Consider the following 26,797-nt stretch of genomic DNA (forward strand, 5'->3'; position numbering starts at 1 on the left):
ACAGCTCCAAGGACCCTGCACCTGTGTCTTTGTGACAGAGCTCAGGGAGCCCTGGGTCTTCTTCCCTGACCCAGCTGTGCTTGGGAGGGCTGCCCAGTCCAGGGTCCCCAAGGAGCATGGGGCTCCTCACCCGTCCTGGGTGTATAAACTGCTGACCACAGACAGATGCTGAACTACCCAAACTGACACACACAGCCTCTCAAGATCCTCCCGGGCCAAGAGAGTTCTGGGTGTCCTAGGACCAAGGACACTGGCAGACTGCTGGAAGGGCCCCCTGAAGCTCTAACCTGTCCAGCCAAAGCATGCATCTTAGCTGAGCCCTCTTCCCAAACCTCGGACAAGAAACCAGTAAGTATGCTTGCTTTTTGTTTTCTGACGGCCCCGAGGTAGGTGAGGAAGAATTGTCCTCCCAGAGACTGGCACTGGGCTTTATTTGCTGCTGGGAAACAAGAGCTTAAGAAGGGGAAGTGGTCTACTGAGGCTGTAAGGGGGGTGGTTTCTGGGGGTCCCAGAAGAACCAAGGCCTCCCCTCTCCACCGTTGACTCCCTCCTGGAGACTTACATTCATCCGTCTAGCTTGTCTTCATGCCCATTCTAATCCCATCTTGGTCACTGACCAGCTGTGACTTTGGGCCCCTCTCTGCGCTGCAGTCTTCCAAAGTCAGTGACTGAGAGATTATCATCTCTGAAGACACTTCAGCTGTAGCGCCTACAATTCCTCTCAAAGGGTGATGTTTCTCAGTTGAAAAAGAGAGAGATCTCCCTTAAATCCGATCCAAATTCATCACTCTTATGCCTACTGCTGAAAATGATCTTCAGAAGCACAAAACGCTCACTATGGTTGTCTAGGCTCAGCGTTAACCAGCTCCACAACCGTTAAGCACGAGGTTGTCCTCTCGGGGCCTTGGTCATTGTATCAAAAATGGGACTCTAGTGATACAATCAAAAATGAGTTCTGGGCCAGACGAGGTGGCTCATGCCTGTAATCCTAGCACTCTGGGAGGCCGAGGCGGGGGGATTGCTTGAGCTCAGGAGCTCGAGACCAGCCTGAGCAAGAGCGAGACCCCGTCTCTACTAAAAAAAAAAAAAAATAGAAAAAAAATTAGCCAGGCATGGTGGCACATGTCTATAGTCCCAGCTACTTGGAGGCTGAGGCAGGAGGATCGCTTGAGCCCAGGAGTTTGAGGTTGCTGTGAGCTAGGCTGATGCCATGGCACTCTAGCCGGTGCCACAGAGTGAGACTTTGTCTCAAAAAAAAAAAAAAAAAACAACTGAGTTCTGGGCAGTGTGCTGATCTCAGCTGCCTTTTACTCTTTCCTTCCATCCACTGACTCAGATCCCCTAGAAAGTGCTGAGCACATAGTAAGTTGCTCAAATATTTGTGTAGTTAATGACTAGATTGTCTCTTATAAAAGTTTCCACTAATACCTCCTCCTTTGAAGCCTGCCCACTGCATGGTCTTCAATTTGCCACCAGGACCTTGCTGGGGGAAAAGTTCCAGGGAGGCTTCCAGGATGAGTGCAGCTCCTGTGTCTCCCTTGGCCCTTAGGGCCCAGCCCCAGCTCCACCTGCAGCAGGAAGAAGTCTCTGGGTTTATGCAGTTGGTGACTGTGGTATTGCTGAAGGAGGGGAAAGGAAACTAAGCTTTACTGAGCACCCATTCTGTGCCAGACTCCTCTAATTCTCCCCACGATCCTGTGGAGTGGATATTACTGTCCCCAATTCACAGGTGAGACTCAGAGAGCTTACGTGCTTTGCCTGAGGTTATGCAGCTCGAACCTGGTTGGCCTGAAGTGATCACCCATGCTTACTCAAGGCAGGTGTTCTCTCCCCGGGATTTCCTGGAGACTCATGTCTGCAAAGTTAAGCATGGAGTCTGTGCCTCCTACCCAAAGGGCACGGAGAGACTGGGAGGCGGCGGGGATATTGACAACCTGAACTGAAGGAGTGCTCTAGCATCGAGGGAATCAGAAACCTCCTCGGGAGGCAGCAGCATCATCTCAGTCTACCAACGCTGCAGGGTCCCGAAACCTGAGCAGAAAGAGGCTGTCGGAAGCCATTGCCTATCTGGGGCTAAAGAGCTTCCTTCCAGATGAATACTGAGCTCCCCATAGAGAGGCAGCAGCAAGCAGGTATTGTTATTCCCATTTGATGACATGAGAATAAAAAACAGAAAGAGGGTGTGTTCCATCCTCTAAGGTAGGATCTTGACTCCTCAGACAGAACTGGCCCAGGAGGCCATAGAAGTCATGCCATGATATTTATTGATGAACATCCGTCTTCATCCAGACAGCATGGGGTTCAAAGGCAACCATGACTTCCTCCTCCCTGGACCCCCAGCCCTGGGCAGGTGCCTGGCACAGAGCAGGAACTCGGTGAATACCAGCTGAATGGGACCAAACATGTAATTGTGTCTTGTCTCTACTGAAAAGGATGAAATCATCTCAGATGAAATATAAAACTCAGTCCCTCACTCCCCAAACGCTTTAAAATGGTGTTTGGAAAAATCAGCATTACCCTGGAAACCTGGGTATTTAAATTATTCTAAGGATAAGACACCTGTCGGAAGAGCTGGTAGGCATTTTGGTTCATTTAGTTACCGTGTGCTGAGTACGTCCTGCGGCACCTCACTCAATGCTGAGGAAACGGGCAGATGAGGCCCTCGTCCTCATGCAGCTGTAGGATAGTGGCAGATTAAGCAAGTAAACTCTATAGTAAATGAGTAATTAAAACTTTTGAAAGACCACAACAGGGAGCCAAGAGAGAAAAAGGAGGAGGCTCCCTGGAGGGGCTGCTCATGAAGTGACATTCGGGACAAGATGAAGGAAATGGGCAGTCCAGCCTCCTCACGGGCATTATCTCTTGGACTGTATGTCGGCGGTTGTTATCCCCATTTTTCAGATGAGGAAAAGGAGGCACAGAGAGGGGAAGTGGCTCAGCTGCCAACTCCCAAGGTTTGCAAGTCATCCCTGCATCATCTAGCCTCGTGGCACTCTGTGACACCAATAACTGTGTTCAGTGCCACCCTTGCCTGCTGTGACACCAGCTCTCAAGCCTGCCCAGATCCCCTTGCCCTCCTCTGACCCTAGCCAGGGGCCCTGGTATGCCTGAAGTGACCTCACTGGCCCGTCACTGTCCCCTGCCCCCCAGTGGAAAAGCGCGATCCCAAGTCAGAGAAATGGTTCCACGTGGGCCACAAGAATTCGAGTGGTCAGCAAAGGCTGGGGCATGGGGAGAGCTTCCCAGGGAAGGGCAGGATCCAGACAAGCCCTAAGGGGAGGAAAGGGATTCCTGCCATGCAAGGGGACACAAGCAAAGGCCCAGAAACAACGAACTGAGCCAGGATACAGAGAAAACTGCGCCCAGTTAGCAGGGAGCCCTCAGTCTGGTGGTGGGGCTGGGGCCCGGTCCTAATAAGAGGCAGGTTATTCGCATGTGTCAGCAAGGAGATCTGCAGGGGGGTGGGGGGTGTTTGGGGACCAGGCCAGGGGCCACGGCTCAGTCCCCATCACAGCATCTCTTTCAGATTTCTCTTGGCAATGTGCTTCCGAGTGCCCTGCTGAGGAACGATGGGAAGTCTGCCCAGCAGAGGAAAAATCCTGCCAAGCCCAAGCTCGAGCCCCTCTGTCCGAGGCCAGGGACCTGTACCCATGCAAGCAGGTAGGCCACGGGGCCCTTGCCAGGCACTGTGAGGTTGCACAGTCCTAGACTTCACTGCTTCTGTGGGCATTCCTGACCAGCAACCCCAACACAGCATGAAGTATCAGTGAGTGCCTCCTGTATACCAGGCCCTTCCTAGTAAGCCATGCAAGCAGGGTCCCTGCTCTTGCAGAGATTGCATTAGCAATAAGAGCATTAAACAACCAGGTGAATGAGAAAATAGGAGAAAGTGAAAGGCATTAGCCAGAATATTAGACCAGGAGGGCCTGATAGTTCCCCAGGCATCTCCCAAGGTTTCTCTTCTCAATCGGCTCATCCAGAGGTGAGGACAGCCAGCTTCACTTCCGTAGCTCTCCAAGGATGCACAGTCCATTACAGTAGCCACTAGCCACAGGCAGCAGTTTGTAATTTTAAAAATTCTATTCCTTTATCACACCAGCCACATTTCAAGTCCTCAGTGACCACATGCAGTTAGTGGCTATATTATTGGACAGCACAGAATTATAGGACATTTCCATTGTTGCAGAAAGTTCTGGACAATTCAAATGGACATTAGGGGTGATGTGAAATACTGAAGCAAAAGCAGGGTTTTTTTTTCTTTTTAAAGAGACAGGGTCTTGGCCAGGCACAGTGGCTCACGCCTGTAATCCTAGCACTCTGGGAGGCCGAGGCGGGAGGATCACTCGAGGTCAGGAGTTTGAGACCAGCCTGAGCGAGACCCCGTCTCTACTAAAAATAGAAAGAAATTATCTGGACAACTAAAAATATATATACAAAAAATTAGCTGGGCATGGTGGCACGTGCCTGTAGTCCCAGCTACTCGGGAGGCTGAGGCAGTAGGATTGCTTGAGCCCAGGAGTTTGAGGTTGCTGTGAGCTAGGCTGACGCCATGGCACTCTAGCCCAAGCAACAGAGAGAGACTCTGTCTCAAAAAAAAAAAAAAGTACAATAAAATAAAACTAAAGAGACAGGTTCTCACTCTGACATCCAGGCTGAAGTACAGTGGTGTTGTCATAGCTCACTGCAACCTCAAATGCCTAGGCTCAAGTGATCCTCCTGCCTCAGTCTTCCCAGTAGCTGGAATTACAAGCATGCACCACCATGCCTGGCTAATTTATTTTTATTTTTGTAGAGATGGGGTCTCACTATGTTGCCCAGGCTGGTCTTGAACTTCTGGCCTCAAGTGATCCTCCCACTTTAGCCTCCCAAAGTGCTGGGATTATAGACGTGAGCCATTGTCCCCAGCTTAAAAGTAGGACTCTTTTAATGGGGGGTGGGGTGGGGTGGGTAAAGCTCATACAATGCATATACTGAGCCTATAACCATGATTTTCTAAGATAGTCTCTCTATTTTTTTTTTTTTTGAGACCAAATCTTTCTCTGTTGCCTGGGCTAGAGTGCCATGGTGTCAGCCTAGCTCACAGCAACCTCAAACTCCTGGGCTCAAGCAATTCTCCTGCCTCAGCCTCCTGAGTAGCTGGGATTATAGGCACTTGCCACCACATCCAACTAATTTTTGTTTCTATTTTTAGGTGCCTGGCTAATTTTTCTATTTTTAGTAGAGACAGGCCTTGCTCTTGCTCAGGCTGGTCTTGAACTCCTGACCTCAAGTGATCCTCCTGCCTCAGCCTCCCAGAGTCTAAGATAGTCTTGACTAAAACTCTCAGTATTTAGGACAGTTGGACAATTAAAATGTCCTAGAAATTCTAGTATTTTGATGTCGAAACTGTGGCCTAGGTCTGTTTCTTATTCTCCAAAACAGCCCACAAATCCTTTCTCAAATCACATCTTGATTTGGTGTTTGGATAATGTATTAGGGTTCTCCAGGGAAACAGAACCGACAGGAGTGTGTGTGTATGTGTGCATGGAGGGAGAGAGGGAAGTTTATTTTGAGGAGTTGACTCACATGATTGTGGGGGCTGCAAGTCTAAAATCTGCAGGGCAGGTTGGAGGCGCAGGGAGAGCTGATGTAGCAGTCCTTAGTCCCATGGCAGTCTGGAGGTACAGTTCCCTCTTTCTTGAAGGACCTCAGTCCTGTTCTCTTAAGGCCCTCAACGGATTGGATGAGGCCCACTTGCATTATGGAGGGCAATCTGCTTTACTCAGTCTACCTATTTAAATGTTAATCTCATCTAAAACATATCTTCACTGCAACATCTAAACTGATGTTAGACCAGATATCTGGGTGCTGTGGCTTAGCCACAGTGATACATAAAATTAACCATCACAGATAACACGACCACTCTGCTTCATGCTTTATTTACTTAGCTCCCTTGGACAGAACTTGGGGACATGCACTTTATATGGCTCATGTGTAAACTTTGCTACTGTGACTGGTTAAGTCGCCTAAACTCCTCATCCAAAGTTTCATTTGAGGCCGAGTGTGGTGGCTCATGCCTATTTCAATCCCAGTGCTTTGAGAAGCTGAAGTGGGAGAGTTGCTTGAGGCCAGGTATTGAAGACCAGACTGGTGAATATAGTGAGACCCCATCTTTTAACAAATTTTTAAAAATTAGGGTAGGCACAGTGGCTCATGCCTATAATCCTGGCACTCTGGGGAGGATTGCCTGAGCTGAGGAGTTCAAGACTAGCCTGAGCAAGAGTGAGACCCCATCTGTGCAAAAAATAGAAAAATTAGCTGAGTGTCATGGTGCATCCCTATAGTCTCAGCTACTTAGGAGGCTGAAGCAGGAGGATCACTTGAGCCCAGGAGTTGGAGGCTGCAGTGAGCTATGATGATGCCATTGCACTCTACCTGGGGTGACAGAGCAAGATTGTCTCAAAAAAAAAAAAAAAAAATTTTTTTTTTTTTTAATTAGCCAGGCATGCTGGCATGTACCTATAGTCCTAGCTACTCAGGAGGCTGAGATGGGAGGATTACTTGAGCCCAGGAGTTCAAGGCTGCAGTGAGCTATGATCGCAACACTGCACTCCAGCCCAGGCAACAGAGCAAGACCCTAATAATAAAATAAAAAACATTTATTAAGCTTTTCATTTGTAAAGTCGAAATCTCTCCTGAACCATGTGAGAATTAAAGATGTAAAAATCTTAGCACATTTTTTTACTGAGCTGGCTAAAAAAGCAATCTTCAGAGAACATGAGAAATCATGTCAATGTGCCTAGAAATATGTAGCAAAGTTTACAGTTGGATATCAGATAACAAGAGTATTGGGCTCAGAATGATTAAATGCCTTAGAGGTAGATCTTGACTAATTAGAACAAGGGTCACTTCATTCCTATTGCTATTATAGAAAATGTTGATCAGCAAACACCGATAAGCCAAAATCAATTCAGAGCAGATTTTTTTTAGCCCAAATTTGAGTTATTTGGAATCCTGAGCAAATTATGCAAAGCAAGGTATTGATCTATCAATACAGTAAACTAGTTTAAAGCAAATTTTTTTTTTTCCTGAGGCAGAGTCTCTCTCTGTTGCCTAGGCTAGAGTGAGTGCCCGGGCATCAGCCTAGGTCACAGGAACCTCAAACTCCTCGGCTTACGCGATCCTCCTGCCTCAGCCTCCGGAGTAGCTGGGACTACAGGCATGCGCCACCACACCGAGCTAATTTTTTTGTTTCTATTTTTAGTTGCTTGGCTAATATTTTTCTATTTTTAGTAGAGACGGAGTCTTGTTCTTGCTCAGGCTAGTCTTGAACACCTGACCTCAAGCAATCCTCCTGCCTTGGCCTCCCAGAGTGCTAGGATTACAGGTGTGAACCACTGCACCCAGTTAAAGCAAATTTTATCTTTTGTTTGTTTGTTTGTTTTTGTGGTGACAGGTCTCACTCTGTTGCTTGAGCTAGAGTGCAGTGGCATTGTCATAGCTTACTGTGATCTTGAACTACTAGGCTTAAGCAATCCTCCTGCCTCAGCCTTTCAAGTAGCAGGACTGCAGGCGTGTGCCACCACACCTGACTTATTTTTGTATTTTTTTATACAGGTGAGGGTCTATGTTTCTCAGGCTTAAAGCAAATTTTTCTTATAGACATAAGACAAACTTAGATCCAGATTGGCTGCTCCAAAAGGCTGTTTCCTGCATGGTATGTCTCCTCAGTCATTGTCCACAGGGCTCCGAGAAGTTAACAAGATCGCTCTAAACCAAGCAGCACTTCTAGGAGGAAGGACATGGGCAAGGGCATACAGTTAAACAGCAAAGCCAAGATGTCTGGATATCCGGGTGTGGATGGGAGCTGTCCCCAGTCTGAATGGCTGGGGCTTCCTTCCCCAGATCCACATTTCCCTGTTGCCAGCCTCCCCCAGGCCTTGGCCCCCGGGCCCTGCAAGCCTCCTGCCGCAGAGGCAGCTGCCTCCGTTCAGCCACCTGTTTGCAGGGAGAGGCCCCACAGGAAGAAAACTGGAAACCACACAGATCTCCGTGGTGGTTTCCTCTGGATCTCGCCGCAGGCAGCAGTCCCAGGGCCACTCTGAGTCACGGCTGGGGCTGCTCGGGGTGGTGACCACCCCTGCAGGTGTGCGGGGCGCTCCCTGCTGTGGGGCCTCCATCAGGGTCTACCCCAGGCCCCAGTAGGAGGAGCAGTTTTGGGCAACCCCCTCTGTGAGCCATTTTCCATCCATCTTAAGTCTACTGGGGCTCTACCATGTACCAGGCCATGTGACAGGACCTGGGGACACAGCAGTGGCCAAGACAGGCACAGTGCATGCCTCCAGGCAGATGCTAAAGCAATAATGGATCACAGTTGTGTTAGATTCTGGTAGCAGTATGTGTTAGGGGACTCTGACCCAGAGTCTATGTGGAGGCGGCTAGTCAGGGAAGGGACATGTCAGCCAGGAAGTGAAGGATGATGCTGACTGAGCCAGGCAGAGTAGGGACCATTCCGGGGACAGTGTGTGCAGCTCAGTGGCTCAGCCCCTGGGGATACAAGGCCAGGGCTTCCAGGAGGGGAAGTGGCCCGTCTTATCAGAGAACACCCTCCACGAGACTTGCTTCGCTCATTTGAGCATAAGGTATTTCCCTGCACCCTGGGACGGCCAGGCCTGTGCTGCAGAGACAGCTCAGAGGAGAGGCCCCTGGGGAGCTCCAGGCCGGGTCCACTGCAGGGGTCTCCACGGGTGTCTGGGAGGATGTGTGGGGTCTGGCCCATTTCCAGCATCAGTCTCACCCTTCCCACGGCCACCCAGAGCAGAGGCCCTTCAGCCACACGGTGTCCGACCCCTCGGTCCTTGTCTGTATACCTGCCTCCACCTCCCCCGTGTCCAGGGGTCGGGCTCCATCTGGAGGGCATCCCAGAGTCCCCTGAGGCCTTGGGTCCTTCAGGAGCGTCTGAGACAGATGAGCCTCTCTCCCGGGCCGACTGCTGCTCACAGTCAATGTGTTACTGTGCACACAAGTCTCTCCAGAGACCCTGACTGAAAAAGGACAGGAGGGCGCTGGGGTGCCCATAAAGTGGCTTCCGGCAGCTACGGAGGGCACGTTTTTGAGGCCTAGAAGGCCCTGGAAGGCAGAGGGAGGTCTTGTTAGACTGGGTGGGCTGATCCCTGAGGTGGGTGAGGGGCAGTGAGTCCTGTGCCGAGGGCGCCGCTTGCCACCTGCTGCCCAGCGTTGAAATTGGGCCTCGTGGCCGACACGTCCTCGGGACCGTTCCCAATGTGGCTGGGGACTTAGGCTACCTCCGGCTCTGTGACCCCGGCCAGTCACTCCCTGCCTGACCCTCAGCCTCCCAGGGTGTCTCAGGCCTTCCTGAGACATGCCACTGCCACCCAGCCTGTGAGACGAGGTGGTGTGGCCAAGAGCTGTGCCCTCACTGCCCAGCCGAGTGCCCAGTCAGGGCGCCTCACTGCACCGTGGAGACATGACTGCCTCGGGCAGCGGTCAGGGCTGAGTAATGGGGAGCACAAAGCCCCCCTCAGCAAGTGATGGCAGGGTGGCTGACCAGGACATGTGGTGGCCTCTGTGTGACTTGGGACCTGGGACCCAGCTGCTGGCCTTTGCTGAGTTTCCAGCCTTCGGAGCTAGTCCACCCAGTGCCCGTCCCATCAGCACCTTCCAGAAGCTGAGCTCAGGCCCATGCTGACCCCTGCTTAGAGCTGTAGGTTTTGTTTCCTGAGAGGAGAATGCCCTTATACATAAAAGGGCGTTGGAGCCGGGAGCCCCACTCCTGTCGCTACCCAAATCCTTTCACTACGGTGACCTCAAGAGCTGTCTGGGCACCCCAGGGCTCTGCAGAGCCCTGCTGGAAAAGCCTCAGGTTCCAGGGTGGCCTCCTGGGAAGCGGATGGGCCTCCCTCGGGGTGCCTATGGCAGGGGCTGACGGTGGGCCCCAGACCCCGGCCAGACTCCTCTGGACCTCACGTCTCTGTCCCTCCATCCAGAGAGAAGCAAGGCCACAGCCGTGGCCCTGGGCCGTTTCCCTGCAGGTGGGCAGGCTGAGCTGGCACTGAGACTGGGGGAGCCGTTGACCATCGTCTCTGAGTAAGTCCGCGGGCACTGGGTCTCTGAAGACACACTGATGGGAGAAGGGGCCCGTCCCCCCAGTGAAAAGCACAAGGCCTTCAGTGAAGTGCTCCCCTGTGACCCTGTGACCCTGTGCTGGGATTTCCAGCAGCTTGACACACCCACAGGGAGAAGCAGTGTGTGTGCAGGCCCCTGGGCAGGTGGCCGTGAGTCCATGCCGTCTCCTACCAGCCCCAGCCTGGCCCAGGCGGCGCCGGACTGGCAAGTGCAAGGAAGCCTGGGAAACAGGTGGGACGGGTGGCCGTGGGACCTAGCCTGAGAGGGTCCTTGTAAACCCTGAGTGTGCGGTTCCCACGGCCTTGGCTCTTCTGAAAGAGATGCCTCCTCCTCTCTCCCCAGGGGTGGAGACTGGTGGACGGTGCTGTCGGAGGTCTCAGGCAGAGAGTACAACATCCCCAGCGTCCACGTGGCCAAAGTCTCCCACGGGTGAGTTCTCCCCACAGGCCCGGCTTAGGGAGCCTCCTGCTCTCTCCTCCACAAGCATCGCCTTCCGCTGGCCCTGCGGTGAGCACAGCTGGGCACCGGGAGAATCCCAGGCCTGCCCACAGCTTGTTCTAGCACAGGGTGGCCTGGGGGAGCCCCCTGGAGGACTTGCGAGGTCTGGGCTTTGGAGGGTGGCCAGGATCTGGTAGGGGAGAACACTGAGAGGGAGCAGTCTGCAAAAATGTCTCCAGATGAGGAGACAGAAGGACAGGTCTTGGCAAGGCGAAGGCTTGGAAAGGAGAGTGGACGGAATGGGGTGCTGGGGCCTGGGCAGTTACAGGAGAGAGGCTGGGATCACCCTCCCGGAACCCCCCAGGCCACTTGGGAATGAGGTTTCCAGGCAGAAAAAGCAGAGGGTGACCCCATGAAGATGTCCTCCCAGGCCCCTGGAGCCAGGACCAGGAGGACAAAGCTGGAGTGGGCCTCGAGACCCGAGGACAGATCTTTGTGGTACAGATAGAACTTTGAGGCCCAGAGAGAGAGGGCTTTGTCAGGGTCACTGGGGGTGGGGAGGGTCCCAGTAAAGTCCTGCCACCCCCCCAGGCTGACCCTGTCCTCCTCTCGTGTTCCTCCTCCAGGTGGCTGTATGAGGGCCTGAGCCGGGAGAAAGCCGAGGAACTGCTGCTGTTACCAGGGAACCCCGGAGGGGCCTTCCTCATCCGGGAGAGCCAGACCAGGAGAGGTGGGTGAGCTCAGCCCCACCCTACGCCCTCCCTGTGGGAGTCCTCAGGGAAGGAGCCTACAGATCCCCCCAGAGAATAGGCTCTACCTCACCCCTAAGCTGTGCAGTCACTCAGCCAAGACTTCCTGAGCCCCAGCTCCATGCCCAGGCTGTAGGGACTACTAGGGGGAGATGGGGCCAGGCTATGAAGGCAGAGGAAGGTGGCTAACTCTGGAGCAATCAAGGGAGGCTTCCTGGAGGAGTGGGCTGTGAGTGGAAGCTTGCAGGATATTCCTTGGAAGCGTAGGCTGCAAGACACAGCAGTGCTGGGCTGGACCAGTGGACTGGACCAAGGGGCAACAAGAGGTTAGGAGAAGCAAGCAAGGCCCCAGCCCGGAGGGCCTTGGATGCCAGGCTGAGAAGCTTGGGTTTTCTCCCTGAGGCAGTGGGAGTTGTTACTCAGCAGAGAGCTGCAGTTAGCGCTGTGTGTATGTTTTGGGGGGAAAATGAAACACTGCAGTATAGTGACTCTCTAAGTGAGTTCTGTGGGCCACTTGCTCAGAGAGAGAGCAGCGGATGGGAAGGTCAGTCTGGGGAACACCAAAAATCATATCCTTCTCTGAGAGAATCACAATCCATGGTGCTACAGGACTTCTTAGTGCTTTGCCTTTGTCTATTTGGGCATTTCCCAAACACTGTTTTATTTTTTAATTATTTTTATTTTTTAGAGACAGGGTCTCCCTCTGTCACCCAGGCTGGAGTGCAATGATGTGACCATAGCTCACTGTAACCTTGAACTCCTGGACACTCAAGCCATCCTCCCACCTTAGCCTTCCAAGTAGCTGGGACTACAGGCATGCTACCATGCCTGCCTCCCACTTTGAACATCATGCAGCACCTAGTAATATTCACTTGATATTCATTCAAAAAACTGCTTCTCAAGTACCTACTATGTGGGGAGGCTTTAGGGAGACAAAGGAGCCTACTGTATGTGCCAGGCCTTAGGCACCTCTGGTGAGTGAGGTGGGTGTGGTGCTTGCTCTCAGGAAGCTTCCAGTTCACTGGATGCCAGTGTTCCATGGGACACTTTGGGAAACACAACTATTCGAGATTTGTGTTGATGCCAGGGCTTTTCCCTTGAATGCCAAGAGCTAAGTGTGATATGACTTGGGGGTGGGGCTAGGAGGCCAAATGTGAAGGGCTGGAGGACCTAGCCTTGGTGTTGGGCAGTTCTGCCATGGTGCTGCCATGAGAGTCCATCAGCAATAGAGCAAACACCTGTGTTTCTAAAAGTGGATGTGAGGCCTGGCACAGTGGCTCATGCCTGTAATCCTAGCACTCTGGGAGGCCCAGTTGGGAGGATCACTTGAGCTCAGGAGTTCGAGACCACCCTGAGCAAGGGCAAGACCCCTGTCTCTACTAAAAATAGAAAAATTGGCCGTGTGTTGGTTGTGGTATGTGTCTGTAGTCCCAGCTACTTGGGAGGCTGAGGCAGGAGGATCACTTGAGCCCAGGAGTTTGAGGTTGCTGTGAACTATGATGATGCCACTGCACTCTAGCCAGGGTAACAGAGCAAGACTCTTGTTTCAAAAAATGAATGAATGAATGAGGTATGAATAGCTCACAGCAGGGATCCAGGCTCAGCCAGGCAACTGGGACTTAAAATATAGTCATAGGACTTCTCTACCATGACCAGAGACGATTCCTCCCTCCCCAAGACATGATACAATTCTGATCTCTTGGCAAAATGTTAAGATGTTGACAAAGTCTCTGTGACTTGGTCACAGCTAGAAAACCCATTACAAGTCATCTCATGGGCTGAGCGTGGTGCCTCACACCTATAATCCTAGCACTCTGGGAGGCCCAGTTGGGAGGATAGCTTGAGCTCCGGAGTTTGAGACCAAGAGTGAGACTCCATCTCTACTAAAAATAGAAAAATTAGCCAGGAATGGTGGTGCATGCTTGTAGTCCTAGCCACTCAAGAGGCTGAGGCAGGAAGATCGCTGAGCCCAGGAGTTGGAGGTTGCTGTGAGCTACACTGATGCCACGGCACTCTAGCCCGGGCAACAAAGTGAGACTCTGTCTCCAAAAAAAAAAAAAAAGTGGTAGAAATTTTAAAAAATTTAAATAAAACAAAAAGTCATCTTATGGATCTTCCTCTCTCCACTGTACAGATTAAGAGACAGGCCCAAAGAGGGGTAGGAACATGCCATATCGCATATTCATATGGGACTTCTGCTACCTCAGGTGCAGGGCCTTTGCAAGCAAAGCACTAAGTTGATAAAGTATCTGATGGCCCTACCTCCCTCTGAGCTGTTGCCAAGTCCCTTAAGGTAGGGGCAAAGAGGGAGGTTGAAGGAGCAGTAGTGCCCACATTTGTGGTAGGCCATTTATTTGTTTTAGAGATGAGGTCTTGCTTTGTGTCTCAGGCTGGGGTATAGTGGCATATGCCACCTAATTTTTTATTTCTTTAGAAACGGGGTCTTGCTATGTTGTCCAAGCTGACCTCGAACTCCTGAGCTGGAGCAATGCTCCCGCAGTAGCCTGCGGAGTAGCGTGCTGGGCTCCGTGTTAGGCGCTTTAAGTGCCTTAAAACACTTCTATTGTCTGCATTTTACAGATGAGAAAACTTGAGGCTTAGAGAAGAGAAACAATTTGCCCGGGGACACTGAGCTAAGTTCAGAGGTAGGATTCAAACCCGGCCAAGGTTCATCTCCAGGCACCCAAGAAAGGCCCACATGGGTCAATGAGGTTGGATTCACAGGCACAGTGACAGGCTAGGGAGGAGGTACCCTGGAGCGAGGACAGACCTGGTGCCTGCCCTGATCTGGACTGTGATGGGCTGTGCAGGTCCTGTTTTCTCCACCTCAGTCCTCCCTCCTAGGGCCCTCCAGCTTGTGTTTGCCTCTCCTCCCCTTCCCTCAGGAGCTCCCTAGGTCCACCCCTCCCCAGCCCCTCCTGCCATTTTCCAGGTGGCGCCAGCACCCCCCCACCCTCACACCCATAGGCTGGCTGGGGGGGAGGGGGCAGCCCAAGTGCAGCCACTGCAAACAGGAAACCACAGCGGTGGTGCTGAGTGGGACAGGGCCCCACTGCAGACCTGACCCGGTGAGCTTGAGAAGCCACAGGAAGTGCTCCGCACTCAGCTGCCCTACCCCCACCCCTTCTCTGGCCTGGTTCAGCCCCAGAGAGAGTATAGTGACCAGCTCTTATGGGCACTCAGCCACTTACCCGAGCAGGCACGCAGACCAGGCGGAAACCGGTTGAGTGAGAAGAGAAAACCAGTAAAGATATCCACATAATTACTGGGATTAAGGTCCCCATAGCCAACTCCAAGAGGGGATAGATCAGAATGCAGCTCTCATTAGCAAAAAAGGAAGAAATTTGTCAGTTCTCCAGGAAAGGTAAAGAGTTCCCCTGGTTAACTTTTTTTTTTTTTTTTTTTTTAATTTAATTTTATTTTTTGAGATCTGTTGCCCAGGCTAGAGTGGTCCGCCTAGCTCACAGCATTGGTTAACTTCTAATCTGTCACTGGAGCTTCCTTTTGGGCAGTGTTTGTCAAGCTGCAGGTCATGACCCATTCGTGGGTCAAGAAATCAGTTTGGTCCAGTGATTATAGACCTGTGGGCCTTAAGCCTGGGTGTGATCAGATCCACCTGGGGGGCTTGTTGCCCTAAGGCCAGCTGGGCCCCCCACCCAACATTGCCAGTTCAGTCGGTCTGGGGGGGTTGGAATTTGGCCGTTCTAACAAGTTCTCGGATGATGCTGATGCGGCTGGTCTGGGACCACACTTGAGAGCAGCTGATCTAGACCTTGGCTGCACATTGGACTCACCTGGGGGAGCTTTAGGCACTACTGATGGCCGCACCCCACCCCAGGGCTTCTGATTTAATTGGTCGGGGATGTGGCCTGGTCTCTGGACGCTGTAGAAGCCCCCCAGGTGATCTCGATGTGCGGCCAGAGTCGAGACCCACCGCTTTGCTGGACCTGGACCTGTGTAGCGAGTGGTGGAATAGAGCAGAAGACATCTGGGAGCGTGACTGTGGTTGGAAAAATACTGCCTCGAGAGACTCTTGTTTCAGACATTTGTAAGTTAGTGTATCCTGGGTCACAGTGTAAAATTTCATACTGTGGTTTGACACCACAGCTCAAGGGGCCTGAGTGACGTCCCAGAACAGCGGTTCTTACACCTGGGTGTACGGGGATCCTCAGGGGAACTTGTCGACGCTGCAGATGCTTGGGCCCCTCTGCAGACCTGCTACAGTGGACTGTTGCCGGTGGAGGTCAGAAATCTGCTTCCTTGACAAGTTCTCTGGATGGTTCTTCTGTTCTCTTAAGTTTGAAAATACACTTCCAACCTAGGGAACCCAGAACCAGATAATAGGAGACAGTGTCTAACCTTTACTTCATGCATCTTGTCGTATGTAACGGGAATTGGCCGGGGACTGAGTGATACCAGGACTGGCCAGAGTCTGGGTGCGCGTCTGAGAAGGGGAACCTCTAGGGTCTTCGAGCCTGTGTGTGGACCAAGGAGGAAGGCCTAGCCCCTCAGCTACCAAGAACGCTGACCAGACTCTGGACGGGGAAGACCGTTGTCCTCCCCAGTGTCCCTCTGGCACACCTGGTTGTGTCACAGGCCTGGGAGAGTCATGGCCAGCCTCAAGTCAGGCCTAAAATTCTGGTTTGTGAAGGGGGCCCTGAAGACTTTGTGGAGGCCACAGGGCTGTTCCAGAGGTCAGCACAGGGTCAGGGACAGGCCCTACAACATCACCTCCTCGCGTTCCTGCTGTCCACTCTGTGTTCTGCGTTGCGTGCTGCAAGGGAGACTGAGCAAGACGTGGTTCCTGCCCCCAGGGCGCAGCTCAGCTCACTCTGGCAGCTGGGAGACACTTCTTGAACATGTCCTCTAAGTCGGGCCTGCTCAGTCGCGGTTCCTGTCCTCAGGCTGCAGCGGTGGAGGGTGCGGGGTTCAGCATCCCTGCCCACAGCCTAGTTAGCAAGGTGGACACTGAACAAGTAATAAGAAAGCGTCCGAGGGTGAGAAGGGCCAGGAGGAAACGCTAAAGCAGCGTGAGGAGTGAGAGGACGTGCCTGAGTCCTCGGGCGCGTCTGCTGCGGGACGCCACAGGCCTGGAGCACACCTGGGGGCAGGGGCAGGGAGAGAGTCAGGTCACGCAGGGCCTTTCCAGGGAGAGGACTTTGAATTTTAAGTGTGACATGACCTGACCCCTCGCCTGCTGCAAGAGAGGTTTGCAGGGCGTGAGGTGGAAGAGGGACGCTGCCGCTGCCCACAGCCTGCAGGGCGCTCTGTCAGGTTGGATGTGAGGTGTGACAGAGGGAAAGCCATCGGGGATGCTTGGGTGAGTAGGGGGAGGATGAGTCGGGACCATCCCTCTGGAGACTCACAGTTGAGCATGTGTGGGGGGTGGGTTGAGGGACAGACAGCAGCAGAGTGGGACACTGGTGCCACAGAGCACTGGTGGCTGGCAAGCCCAGAGCTGGGTGTCTCCCAGGCAGGGAAGGCATTCGGAAAGTTGTCTGAGCAGAAGTGAGCTGTAGAAGGAAGGTTGGGGTTATGCAGGAAGAGCATGAAAGGAGTAGCACGAGCGAAGGGCCAGAGGCCCGATGAGGGTTGCTGGGCATTTGCTACAAGCCAGACCCTGTGCTGAACAGCTGCCTCACCTCCCAAATCCACATGGCAAGCTGGTGACACTGGGACAATTATCATCCCCCTTCACAGATGAAGAAACAGATCTGAGAGGTCAAACAGCGTGCCAGAGAGACACATCTAGGGAGTGTGGGTAGCAGGGGTGTGATTGTATGTGGCTCTGTGTGGTATTGGAACCCAGGCAGTCCAAATTATAAAGGAGATGTCCTTGCTGGGTACAGTGGTGCTCACCTGTAGTCCCAGCTACTCGGGAGGCTGAGGTGGGAGGATCACATGAGCCCAGAAGTTTGAGTCCAGCCTGGGCAACATAGTGAGACCCTGTCTCTAAAAAAATTTAAAAAGTTTATTTTATTTATTTATTTATTTATTTTTTGAGACAGAGTCTCACTCTGTTGCCCGGGCTAGAGTGCCGTGGCATCAGCCTAGCTCACAGCAACCTCAAACTCCTGGGCTTAAGCGATCCTCCTGCCTCAGCCTCCCGAGTAGCTGGGACTACAGGCATGTGCCACCATGCCTGGCTAATTTCTTTCTGTTTTTAGTAGAGACGGGGTCTCGCTCTTGCTCAGGCTGGAAAAAAAGTTTATTTTAAAAAAGATGTCCTGGGCCCAGGTGTGGTGGCTCACGCCTGTAATCCAAGCACTCTGGGAGGCCAAGGTGGGAGGATCATTTGAGTTCAGAGGTTCGAGACCAGCCTGAGCAAGAACGAGACCCTGTCTCTACTAAAAATAGAAAGAAATTAGCCAGGCATGGTGGCACATGCCTGTAGTCCCAGGTACTCAGGAGGCTGAGGCAGGATTGCTTAAGCCCAGGAGTTTGAGGTTTGCTATGAGCTAGGCTGACACCACAGCGCTCTAGCCCAGGCAACAGAGCGAGACTCTGTCTCAAAAAATAAAAATATAAAAAAGATGTCCTGAAACTGGGAAAGAGCAGAAGGTTTTTGGGACTGGTTGGGGCATGCAGTGAGAAGAAACATCAGAGACCACCAGGAAGGGAGAGTAGGCCAGGGTCAGCCACAAGTGGCCTTAGTAGGTGAGCTGTCCCCACAGCAGAGTTGGCAAAGCTGAGCCCACCAGCTATTAATAGATCCCCAGTGTAGCAGCTCTTTTTGGTTCTGATAACTGTGGTGACAGTGGCCAGGGTCTGGTAGCTAAAAAACCATGCAAAGGATGTAAGGTCTTGGTCACTAGTTCAGCTGGGTTGGTTGGCCTTCTGGGCCTATTTTCAGGTATGTAGCCCTTTTCCAACCACAGAGGTTTTTCAGGGTCATAGCATAGCTGCATCCTGGTGTGCGCCTGTAGCCCCAGCTAGTCAGGAGGTTGAGGCAGGAGGATTGCTTGAGCTCAGGAGTTTGGGATCAGCCGGGGCAACATAGCAAGACCCCCATCCCTAAAAAAGAAAAAAAATTAAAGAGTTCGAAGGGCTCCCAGAGTCAAGCAAAGAGAACAAAGAAAAGGAAGCAGAGACCCTATGCCACATTTCAGAGACTATACTGACTTTGTATTACCTTGTTAAATTCAGTTTTTAGTTTTAGTAGCTTTTTTGTAGATTCCTTAGAATTTTCTACATATATGATTGTGTTGTCTGTGAAGAAAGGCATTTACATTATTTTCTAATCCATATACTTTTTATTTTTTTCCCTTGCCTTATTGCACTTACTAGGTCCTCTAGTACAACATTGAGTGGAAATGGTGAAAACATTATTGCTGTGTTCCCCATCTTAGAAGGAAAAATGCAGTCTTTCCCATTAAGTATGAGGTTATTTGTAGATTTTTCACAGATGCTCTATATCAGGTTGAAAGTACCCTTCTGTGTTAGGCCAGAATAATGTCCCCCCCAAAGATGTCCAGGTCCCAATCCCCAGAACCTGTGAATATGTTACTTTGCAATGCAAAACAAGTTTGCAGATGCGATTAAATTAAGGATTTTGAGATAGGGAGATTATTTTGGATTCTCCAGATGGGGGTAATCACAAGTCATCTTATAAGAGGGAGGCAGGAGGGTCAGAGTTAGGGGGAGATTGGAAGATGCTACTGGTTTTGATGATTGAGGAATGGGCCACGAGCCAAGGGGTGCAGATGGCTTCTCGAAACTGGAAAAGGCAAGGGAAGGGGTTCTCTGCTAGAGCCTGCAGAAGGAACACAGCCCTGCTGTCACCTTGATTTTAGTCCAGTGAAACCCATTTCAGATTTCTGACCTCCAGAACTGTAAAATAATAAATTATTATTATATTAAACCTATAAATTTATGGTAATTTGCTACAGCAGCAGAAAACTAATATATATTCTATTAATAGTCTTCTGTTGTTTTTTAATCATGATGGAGGCCAGGTGGTACGGTGGCTCACGCCTGTAATCCTAGCATTTTGGGAGGCTGAGGTAGGAAGATCCCTTGAAGCCAGGAGTTTGAGACCAGCCTGAGCAAAATGAGACCCCGATTCTACTATAAAAGGAATAGAAAAATTAACCAGGCATGGTGGCTTATGCCAGCAGGAGGATCTCTTGAGCCCAGGAGTTTGAGGTTACAGTTACCGTGAGCTCTGATGATACCACTACACTGTAGCCCCAGCAACAGCAAGACCCTATCTCAACAATTCTCACTTTTTTTTTTTTATCTCCTTGCTTTGACCTCCATGCAGTTTTGGTAATTTGTATCTTTTAAGGAATGTGTCGATTTCATCCACATTGTAGAATTTACTAGCATAATTGATAGAAAGTACATAGTAAGCACTCAATAAATGAAAGCTACAGATAGCTTTAAATCATGTATATGATAATAACAATAGATTATTACTATTATTTCACTCAGCAACCTCTTCCCATTTGGCTTTGATCCAGTGTTGTCTTAAGAAATGAATCTAACTTTATAAAGGCTCTCATATGCATCCTTATCTGCTGAAAACTGCTATTGGAGGCCTGTGTATTATATGATTTTGCATATTGTCTTTTTTCTCTATTCATTTTTCAACATGTATTTTCCTCTTTTTTTTTTTTTTTTTTTTTTGAGACAGAGTCTCACGCTGTTGCCCGGGCTAGAGTGAGTGCCGTGGCATCATCCTAGCTCACAGCAACCTCAAACTCCTGGACTCAAGCGATCCTTCTGCCTCAGCCTCTCGAATAGCTGGGACTACAGGCATGTGCCACCATGCCTGGCTAATTTTTTCTATATATATTTTTAGCTGTCCATATAATTTCTTTCTATTTTTAGTAGAGATGGGGTCTCGCCCTTGCTCAGGCTGGTCTCGAACTCCTGAGCTCAAACAATCCGCCCGCCTCGGCCTCCCAGAGTGTTAGGATTACAGGCGTGAGCCACTGCGCCCGGCCTGTACTTTCCTCTTTTAGCCAGTTTTTTTTTTTTGTTGTTGTTGTTGTTTTTGGGACAGAGTCTTGCAGTCACCCCAGGCTGGAGTGCAATGACATAATCATAGCTCACTGCAGCCTCGAACTACTGTCCTCAAGTGATCCTCCTATCTCAGCCACCCAAGTAGCTGGGACTATAGGCATTTACCACCATGCACTGCTAATTTTATTTTAAATTTTGTAGAGACTGGGTCTTGCCAAGTTGCCCTGGCTGGTCTCAAACTCTTGGGCTCAAATGATCCTTCTGCCTCAGCCTCCCCAAGTGCTGGAATTACAGGCATGAGCTATTGAACCAGCCCTTTTTGATTTTTAATCAAAAGCATGCTGGCACGTACCTGTGATCCTAGCTACTTGGGAGGCTGCGGTAGGAGGATCACTTGGTTGAGCCCAGGAGTTGTGCCTGGGTGACAAAGCAGGAACTTGTCTCTAAGAAAAAAAATTTTTTTGGCCGGGTGCGGTGGCTCACGCCTGTAATCCTAGCACTCTGGGAGGCCGAGGCGGGTGGATCGCTCGAGGTCAGGAGTTTGAGACCAGCCTGAGCAAGAGCGAGACCCCATCTCTACTAAAAAAATAGAAATTATCTGGCCAACTAAAATATATATAGAAAAAATTAGCCAGGCATGGTGGCACATGCCTGTAGTCCCAGCTACTCGGGAGGCTGAGGCAGTAGGATCGCTTAAGCCCAGGAGTTTGAGGTTCCTGTGAGCTAGGCTGACGCCACAGCACTCACTCTAGCCAGGGCAACAAAGTGAGACTCTGCCTCAAAAAAAAAAAAAAAAGAAAAGAAAAAAAAATTTTTTTTGTTGAAACCTAGCAAACTGTATACTTTAAATGTGTGTATTTTATCACATGTAAATTTAGACCTCATAAAGTATACTTAGAAAGCTAAAAATGCCAAACTGGAAAAATCCTGTCACACATACCAGTGTATTAATATATAATGTACACATATAGGTCAAAGAGTAATAATAAAACTAACATCCATGTACCCACTTGCCAACTTAAGAAATTGTACAATAACAAACCCTTTGAAGCCTCTTGCATGCTTCAGTGTTAATCATTCAGTTGCTTTTCTTCATAGCTTTGCCATACGTGTATCCCTGTGTAACATGGTCTTAGCTGTCTTTGAACTTGAAATAGAATCCTGTTGAACATACGCTCCGTGACTTGTCTCTGCTCATTATTTCCAAGATTCATTTATGCGTCTGTAGCAGTTATTAATTTTTACTGTTGTATGTTATTGCATTCGGTAATCCATTTAATCCATTGTGCACAAATGGGCTGTTTGCAGTTTTGGCTTCTATAAACTGTGCGGCTGTGAATATTCATGTCTGTGTGTTTCTAAGGTAACATGCCTAGGATGGAACTGCCAGGTTGTAAGGTATGTGCATGTTCAATTCAGCTAGTTTATGCCAAGCTGTTTCCAAAGTGGCTTGGACTTATTTCTCTTTCCACCAGCAGGGTGAGGTCCTATTTCTCCACCTCCTCGTTGACATATCTACTTGACATCTTTTCACATTCTAATGCTTCTGCCACCTGAGTCTTTGTAAGAACAGCCGACACTTCATGTTCATTGACAGTGTGCCAGTCCCTGTACTGAGGGCATCGTGTGTATGGCCTGACTTCATCCTCACGAGAGCCCCATCTATTATGAACGTGTTGTTCATGGCCAACACAAGTCTTTGTCCTGCCCCTGCCCAAGACACTTCCCTTTTGCCTGGGCCCTATGGCCCTATGTCTCTTCTCCTTCTTCCCTTAACGTGGGTCAGGTTGGATCCCAACAGGGCCTCAGCGCCACCTCTGGACCACTTCCTCCGCAGGCTGTTACTCGTTGTCCATCCGACTCAGCCGCCCCGCATCCTGGGACCGGATCAGACACTACAGGATCCAGCGTCTTGACAATGGCTGGCTGTACATTTCACCTCGCTTCACCTTCCCCTCCCTCCAGGCTCTGGTGGACCATTACTCTGGTATGGCCTTCCCTTGCCTCCATGTGTAGACTGGGATGAGGGGTCTGGGGTCGGGGGGACAGAGTTGTGCCCTTAGACATTTTACCTGCTAGAGAATATCCAGACAGGAGGGACTCCCCTATCTTCACGCCAGTCCCCATGCCAAGAAATGCAGGTGGGTAGCCCTGTCTTTATCCCGTGCCCTGACAGAAAAGCCAAAGCCACTGACGTGTGAGCTCAGGGCAGTACCCAGCCCACCAGACCAGTCCAGTCTGGTTCTGATTCAGAGCCCCAGCTGCAGGCAGAGTTGTCTCCCTAGGAACTAGGCCCAGAGCCGGTGCTGTGCAGAATTCAGTTCTGATTCTTAGCATTTCCTGGTGCCTGTACTTTAACGGGTACTGGAAGATGAAGTCACTAGGGCACAATGTCAGGAGGGCAGAGAGGGAAGACCACTCCTGGGAAAACTAACTGATCAGACGTTTTCTGCATGGCCACTCCCTGCAGAAGTAAATACTGAGTGTTACAAGTACAGACTGAGCATTCCTTAGCTTTCTTCTTCCCAAAGCACTTTCGTAACCAGAAACTAGGGCTCAAAGAGGTCCATTAACTTACCTGAAATTACACACTGAATTAAGTCTCCCAAAACTTAGCCCAGAATGACCTTTGACTGCATCTCAGCCTCCATGAAACTAACATCTTGGGTCTCATGTCCTGTCACTCTTTGGTGACCATTCCCCCCACCTGCCAGGTGTGGAAAGCTGTCAGGGTGGGGGTTGTTGGGGAGAAGCAGGGCTGGAGTCAGCCATGTGAGGGTCTAGGTCTCTTCCTCAGAGCTGGCGGATGACATCTGCTGCCTCCTCAAGGAGCCCTGTGTCCTGCAGAGTGCTGGCCCACTCCCTGGCAAGGACATACCCCTACCTGTGACCGTGCAGACAACACCACTCAACTGGAAAGAGCTGGACAGGTAAGGAGACTCCTGCAAACATCAAGGTGAAGCCAAGAGTAAGAAGGACCCACCCCTGGGAACTCACAACCCAGAATGGGCCTGGCCTGCTCAGGGACGCCTGGGAGCCAGAAAGCAGACTGGAGGCCGTAGCCCAGCCCAAGCTCAGCAGGTGATGGTCAGGGGGGTTGATCTGAAAAAACCTGAGTTTTTCAGCAGGATCAACTTGGAGACAGGTTCTGAGAATAGCGCACTGTGTGGGAAGCACAGGGAGGAGGAAGAGGCTCCTTGACCCAGCTCTGTTCCCCTGTCCACAGCTCCTTCCTGTTTTCTGAAGCGTCTGCCACAGGGGAGGCATCTCTTCTCAGTGAGGGTCTTCGGGAATCCCTCAGCTCCTACATTAGCCTGACTGATACGTCTTTTGACGATGTCAAGGCCCAAAGCACAGGCCGAAAGCGAAACCAAGCCTGCAGCACTTGGAACCCCAACTCAGCTCAACCCGACTAAGCATCCCAGAGGCAAGGCTGTGCAGAGGGAGGACTGGTACACACAGGTGCATCTAGTATCCCACCTATACCCTCTGCTCTTTCCTCTCTTGGCCCTAAGAAGTCACTTACCTCCTTCCAGTGCCATGAAACCACCTGCAACCTCTAGTCTGCGTGCAGACGGTTGAGAGCAGGACCAGGGCTCCAGAAAGACTAAACTTCCTCTGGGGTCTAACCTGGTCAGTCCCTGAGTTTGGGGCTCCCAGCACTGTCTTCATCCCCTGCCTGTTGAGTCCCATTCTACAATCCCCCCTGTTGACCAGCCCCATCCACAAGGTAGAGACCACACCTTAGCAGGTAGGACTGTGGCCTAGAAGGAAAGCAGAGGGGACAGATGGCTTACCACAACAGCAGATCCTGGGTTGTCCAACCTCTACCTGACCCCCAGAGCAAAGAGAAGGACCTCTGATGGTCCAGGTCTTCAAATGTCCCCCATCAAGCCCCTTCTCTGGACAGCCACAGCTCTGAGATCTCTACTTCATATTGTGGCTCATCATTCAAACCTGGCCAAGCTTTCCCAGCCACGCTGGCCTTGCCACCTTGTGGCCAAATGCAAAATGACATCTCCTAAGCCTAGCACACTGCAGTGAAGCCACTCACCTTTCTCAGTGCTGGCCAGGGGCACCAGAAGGTGGTAAGCCTTCTCTCCACAATGCCAAGGCCAAGGCCACGGCCTACACCAACTCCACCCCTTGAATTCCCCGCTGCCCACGAGGAGAAAGAGGGCTGGCTGGAGCTGCTAAGGGAGCAGGCAGAGGACAAAAGAGCACCTGTAGTGCTTCCACTGCGTTCTCAAGCTGCAGGGGGGGGTGGGCTGGGAAGGGTTTTACCAGGTACCATCAACAGGTTCTCAATTAAAGATCTGATTTATTCAAGTATCTGAAAACATTCTACAATGGAAACTGTTATTAGGTGCTGCTTGTACTGTGCTATGGACCATGCACATACAGCCATACTGTTTCAGAAGACTTGAAATGCCACTGATGGTTTAAAAACTGTACACTTGATGGAGAATCGGGGAAGACAATTTAATGTTTCATCCGAATCCAGAGGTGCATCAAATTAAATGACAGCTCCACTTGGCGAATGGCTGTTACATGATGGTATCCAAGAAGAAATGGTGGGTGATAGACAGATTCAGAAATGCTTCCCCTAAAGGTGATGGTTCTTTAAAAAGTTTCAGGTCACAATCCCTGCAGAAACACTGATGCCCAACACACTGATTCACGGTCCAGGAAACACGGGTCTCTCAGGTTCCAAGGGGCTGGGGTGCCCCAACAATCATGCTTCTGTGCTGTAATTGAGAGGGTCCTTTGGACTCGACAGGGAGCAGGTGGGATCTGTACACCATCAGTCATAGTGGATGGCCGTGTAAAAGATGATCCAAATGACCTAGTGAGGAGACAAGCAATGTTCATAGGTCACCTGGGTTAATATAGGCCCCAATGCCACAAGACAAAAATGATGCCAGATGAGAATGTGTACACAGGGTGCTCGCTGGGGGCTATCCAATGCACAATCTGCCTGGGGGCCTCAATTATTTTGCTGAAATCAAGCTGTCTCCACCGGAGCCCAGGATCAACCACCTGTGCTCCCAAAGGGAGCCCCCTGACAAGCCCCTCCTCCTACCAAACAGCAACCCTAGCCCCAGAGGGTAGAGGTATAGATAGGGGGATAATAATACACGCAAAGCATTCTGTACTGCTAGCAGCTGTTAGGATTACAAATGTGAAAATACCATTACACCTTGTCAGCTCCATATGAAAGCAGAGGTTATCAAACTTGACTACTAACTGCCATCTCCTGAGATCTTTATATATACATACACATATACAGATGGATGGATGCCCAGCCACCATCTCAAAAGATTTTTATTTTACAGGTTTTTTTTTTTTTGAGACAGAGGCTAGAGTGCCATGGCATCAGCCTAACTCACAGCAACCTCAAACTCCTGGGCTCAAGTGATCCTCCTGCCTCAGCCTCCCGAGTAGCTGGAACTACAGGCACATGCCACCACGACTGGCTAATATTTCTATTTTTAGTAGAGATGGGGCCTCACTCTTCCTCAGGCTGGTCTTGATTGAATTCCTGACCCCAAACGATCTTCCTGCCTCGGCTTCCCAGAATGCTAGGATTACAGGCACGAGCCACTGTGCCTGGCCTATTTTACAGGTTTGGGCCAGGCTCTGGACATATAGGGTCATAAGTATAATTTTTTAAAAAAACCAAAAACCTGAAATGTAATTCATATTTTATAAAGTTGTCCTTTTTAAAAATTTACAGATGGGGTCTCACTCTATGTTGCCCAGGCTGGTCTCGAACTCCTGGGTTCAAGCAATCCTCCCATCTCAGCCTCCTGAGTAGCTGGGATTACAGGCATGTGCCACTTCACCCAGCTTCACCATTTTTAAAGTGTACAATTCAGAGATTTTCCATATGTTCACAGAGTTGTGCAAACATCACCACTGATTCCAAAACATTACTCCAAAAGAAAGCCTATTCCCTTTATCACTTACTTTCCATTTCCCCCTCCACCCAGCCACTGGCAACCACTCATCTACTTTTTGTCTGTACGGATCTGCCTATTGTGGACATTTTACATGTGGGATCATAACACATGTGGCCTTTGGATTCTTCCACTTAGCATAAGGTTTTCAAGGTTCATCTATGTTGCAGCATGTATCAATACTTCCTTTTTATGGCCAAGTAACATTCTACTGCATGGATATATAATACTCATCAGGTGATTGGCCATTTCAGTTTGTACTTTTTAGCTATTATGAATAATGCTATAAATGTATTTTTCAATGTTACCCAATTTCTACTATGTAGCTAGGGTTAAGAATCAGATGTAGAAGCTGACAATGGGCCCTGGATTTACTCATTATGGGGAGATTATACAGTATATTATACATCTTTTGGGATGACATGGCTCAAAAGAGGCCATGCTTTTTGAAAAATGGCACCCCAATCACATAGTTGGACTCAATCAGTGGGCTCCCCTCAAGTGATTGACACCTCATGAAATGAATAGTGCCTACTGTAAAACTATCAGCTACACATA

At 50.4% G+C, this 26,797-nt stretch overlaps 2 protein-coding genes across 5 annotated transcripts in view; one reads left to right on the top strand and one right to left on the bottom strand.

Moving 5' to 3' along the window:
* Positions 1-24,608, top strand: SLA2 (Src like adaptor 2). 3 transcript variants are annotated; one of them, XM_045528643.1, is made up of 8 exons: positions 1-348; positions 3,527-3,660; positions 9,987-10,086; positions 10,468-10,554; positions 11,190-11,293; positions 22,117-22,266; positions 23,077-23,209; positions 23,506-24,608. In XM_045528643.1, exons 2-8 carry the CDS (start codon positions 3,570-3,572, stop codon positions 23,693-23,695), a joined length of 855 nt encoding a protein of 284 aa, XP_045384599.1. In that variant the 5' UTR covers positions 1-348; positions 3,527-3,569; the 3' UTR covers positions 23,696-24,608. The 3 variants fall into 3 exon arrangements, with proteins under 3 accessions (XP_045384599.1, XP_045384601.1, XP_045384600.1); XM_045528645.1 differs by having other exon boundaries at positions 23,127-23,209; positions 23,506-23,623; XM_045528644.1 differs by having other exon boundaries at positions 23,127-23,593.
* Positions 24,581-26,797, bottom strand: part of LOC123622376 (respirasome Complex Assembly Factor 1) — a 9,346-nt gene continuing 7,129 nt past the window's right edge. For both annotated transcript variants that reach the window (XM_045528647.1, XM_045528648.1), the window contains one exon: positions 24,581-25,125. In XM_045528647.1, coding sequence (XP_045384603.1) covers positions 25,084-25,125 — 42 coding nt within the window. In that variant the 3' untranslated portion in view covers positions 24,581-25,083. The remainder of the gene's footprint in view (positions 25,126-26,797) is intronic.

The sequence above is a fragment of the Lemur catta genome, chromosome 17, assembly GCF_020740605.2.
Source record: "Lemur catta isolate mLemCat1 chromosome 17, mLemCat1.pri, whole genome shotgun sequence".
Taxonomy (NCBI): domain Eukaryota; kingdom Metazoa; phylum Chordata; class Mammalia; order Primates; family Lemuridae; genus Lemur; species Lemur catta.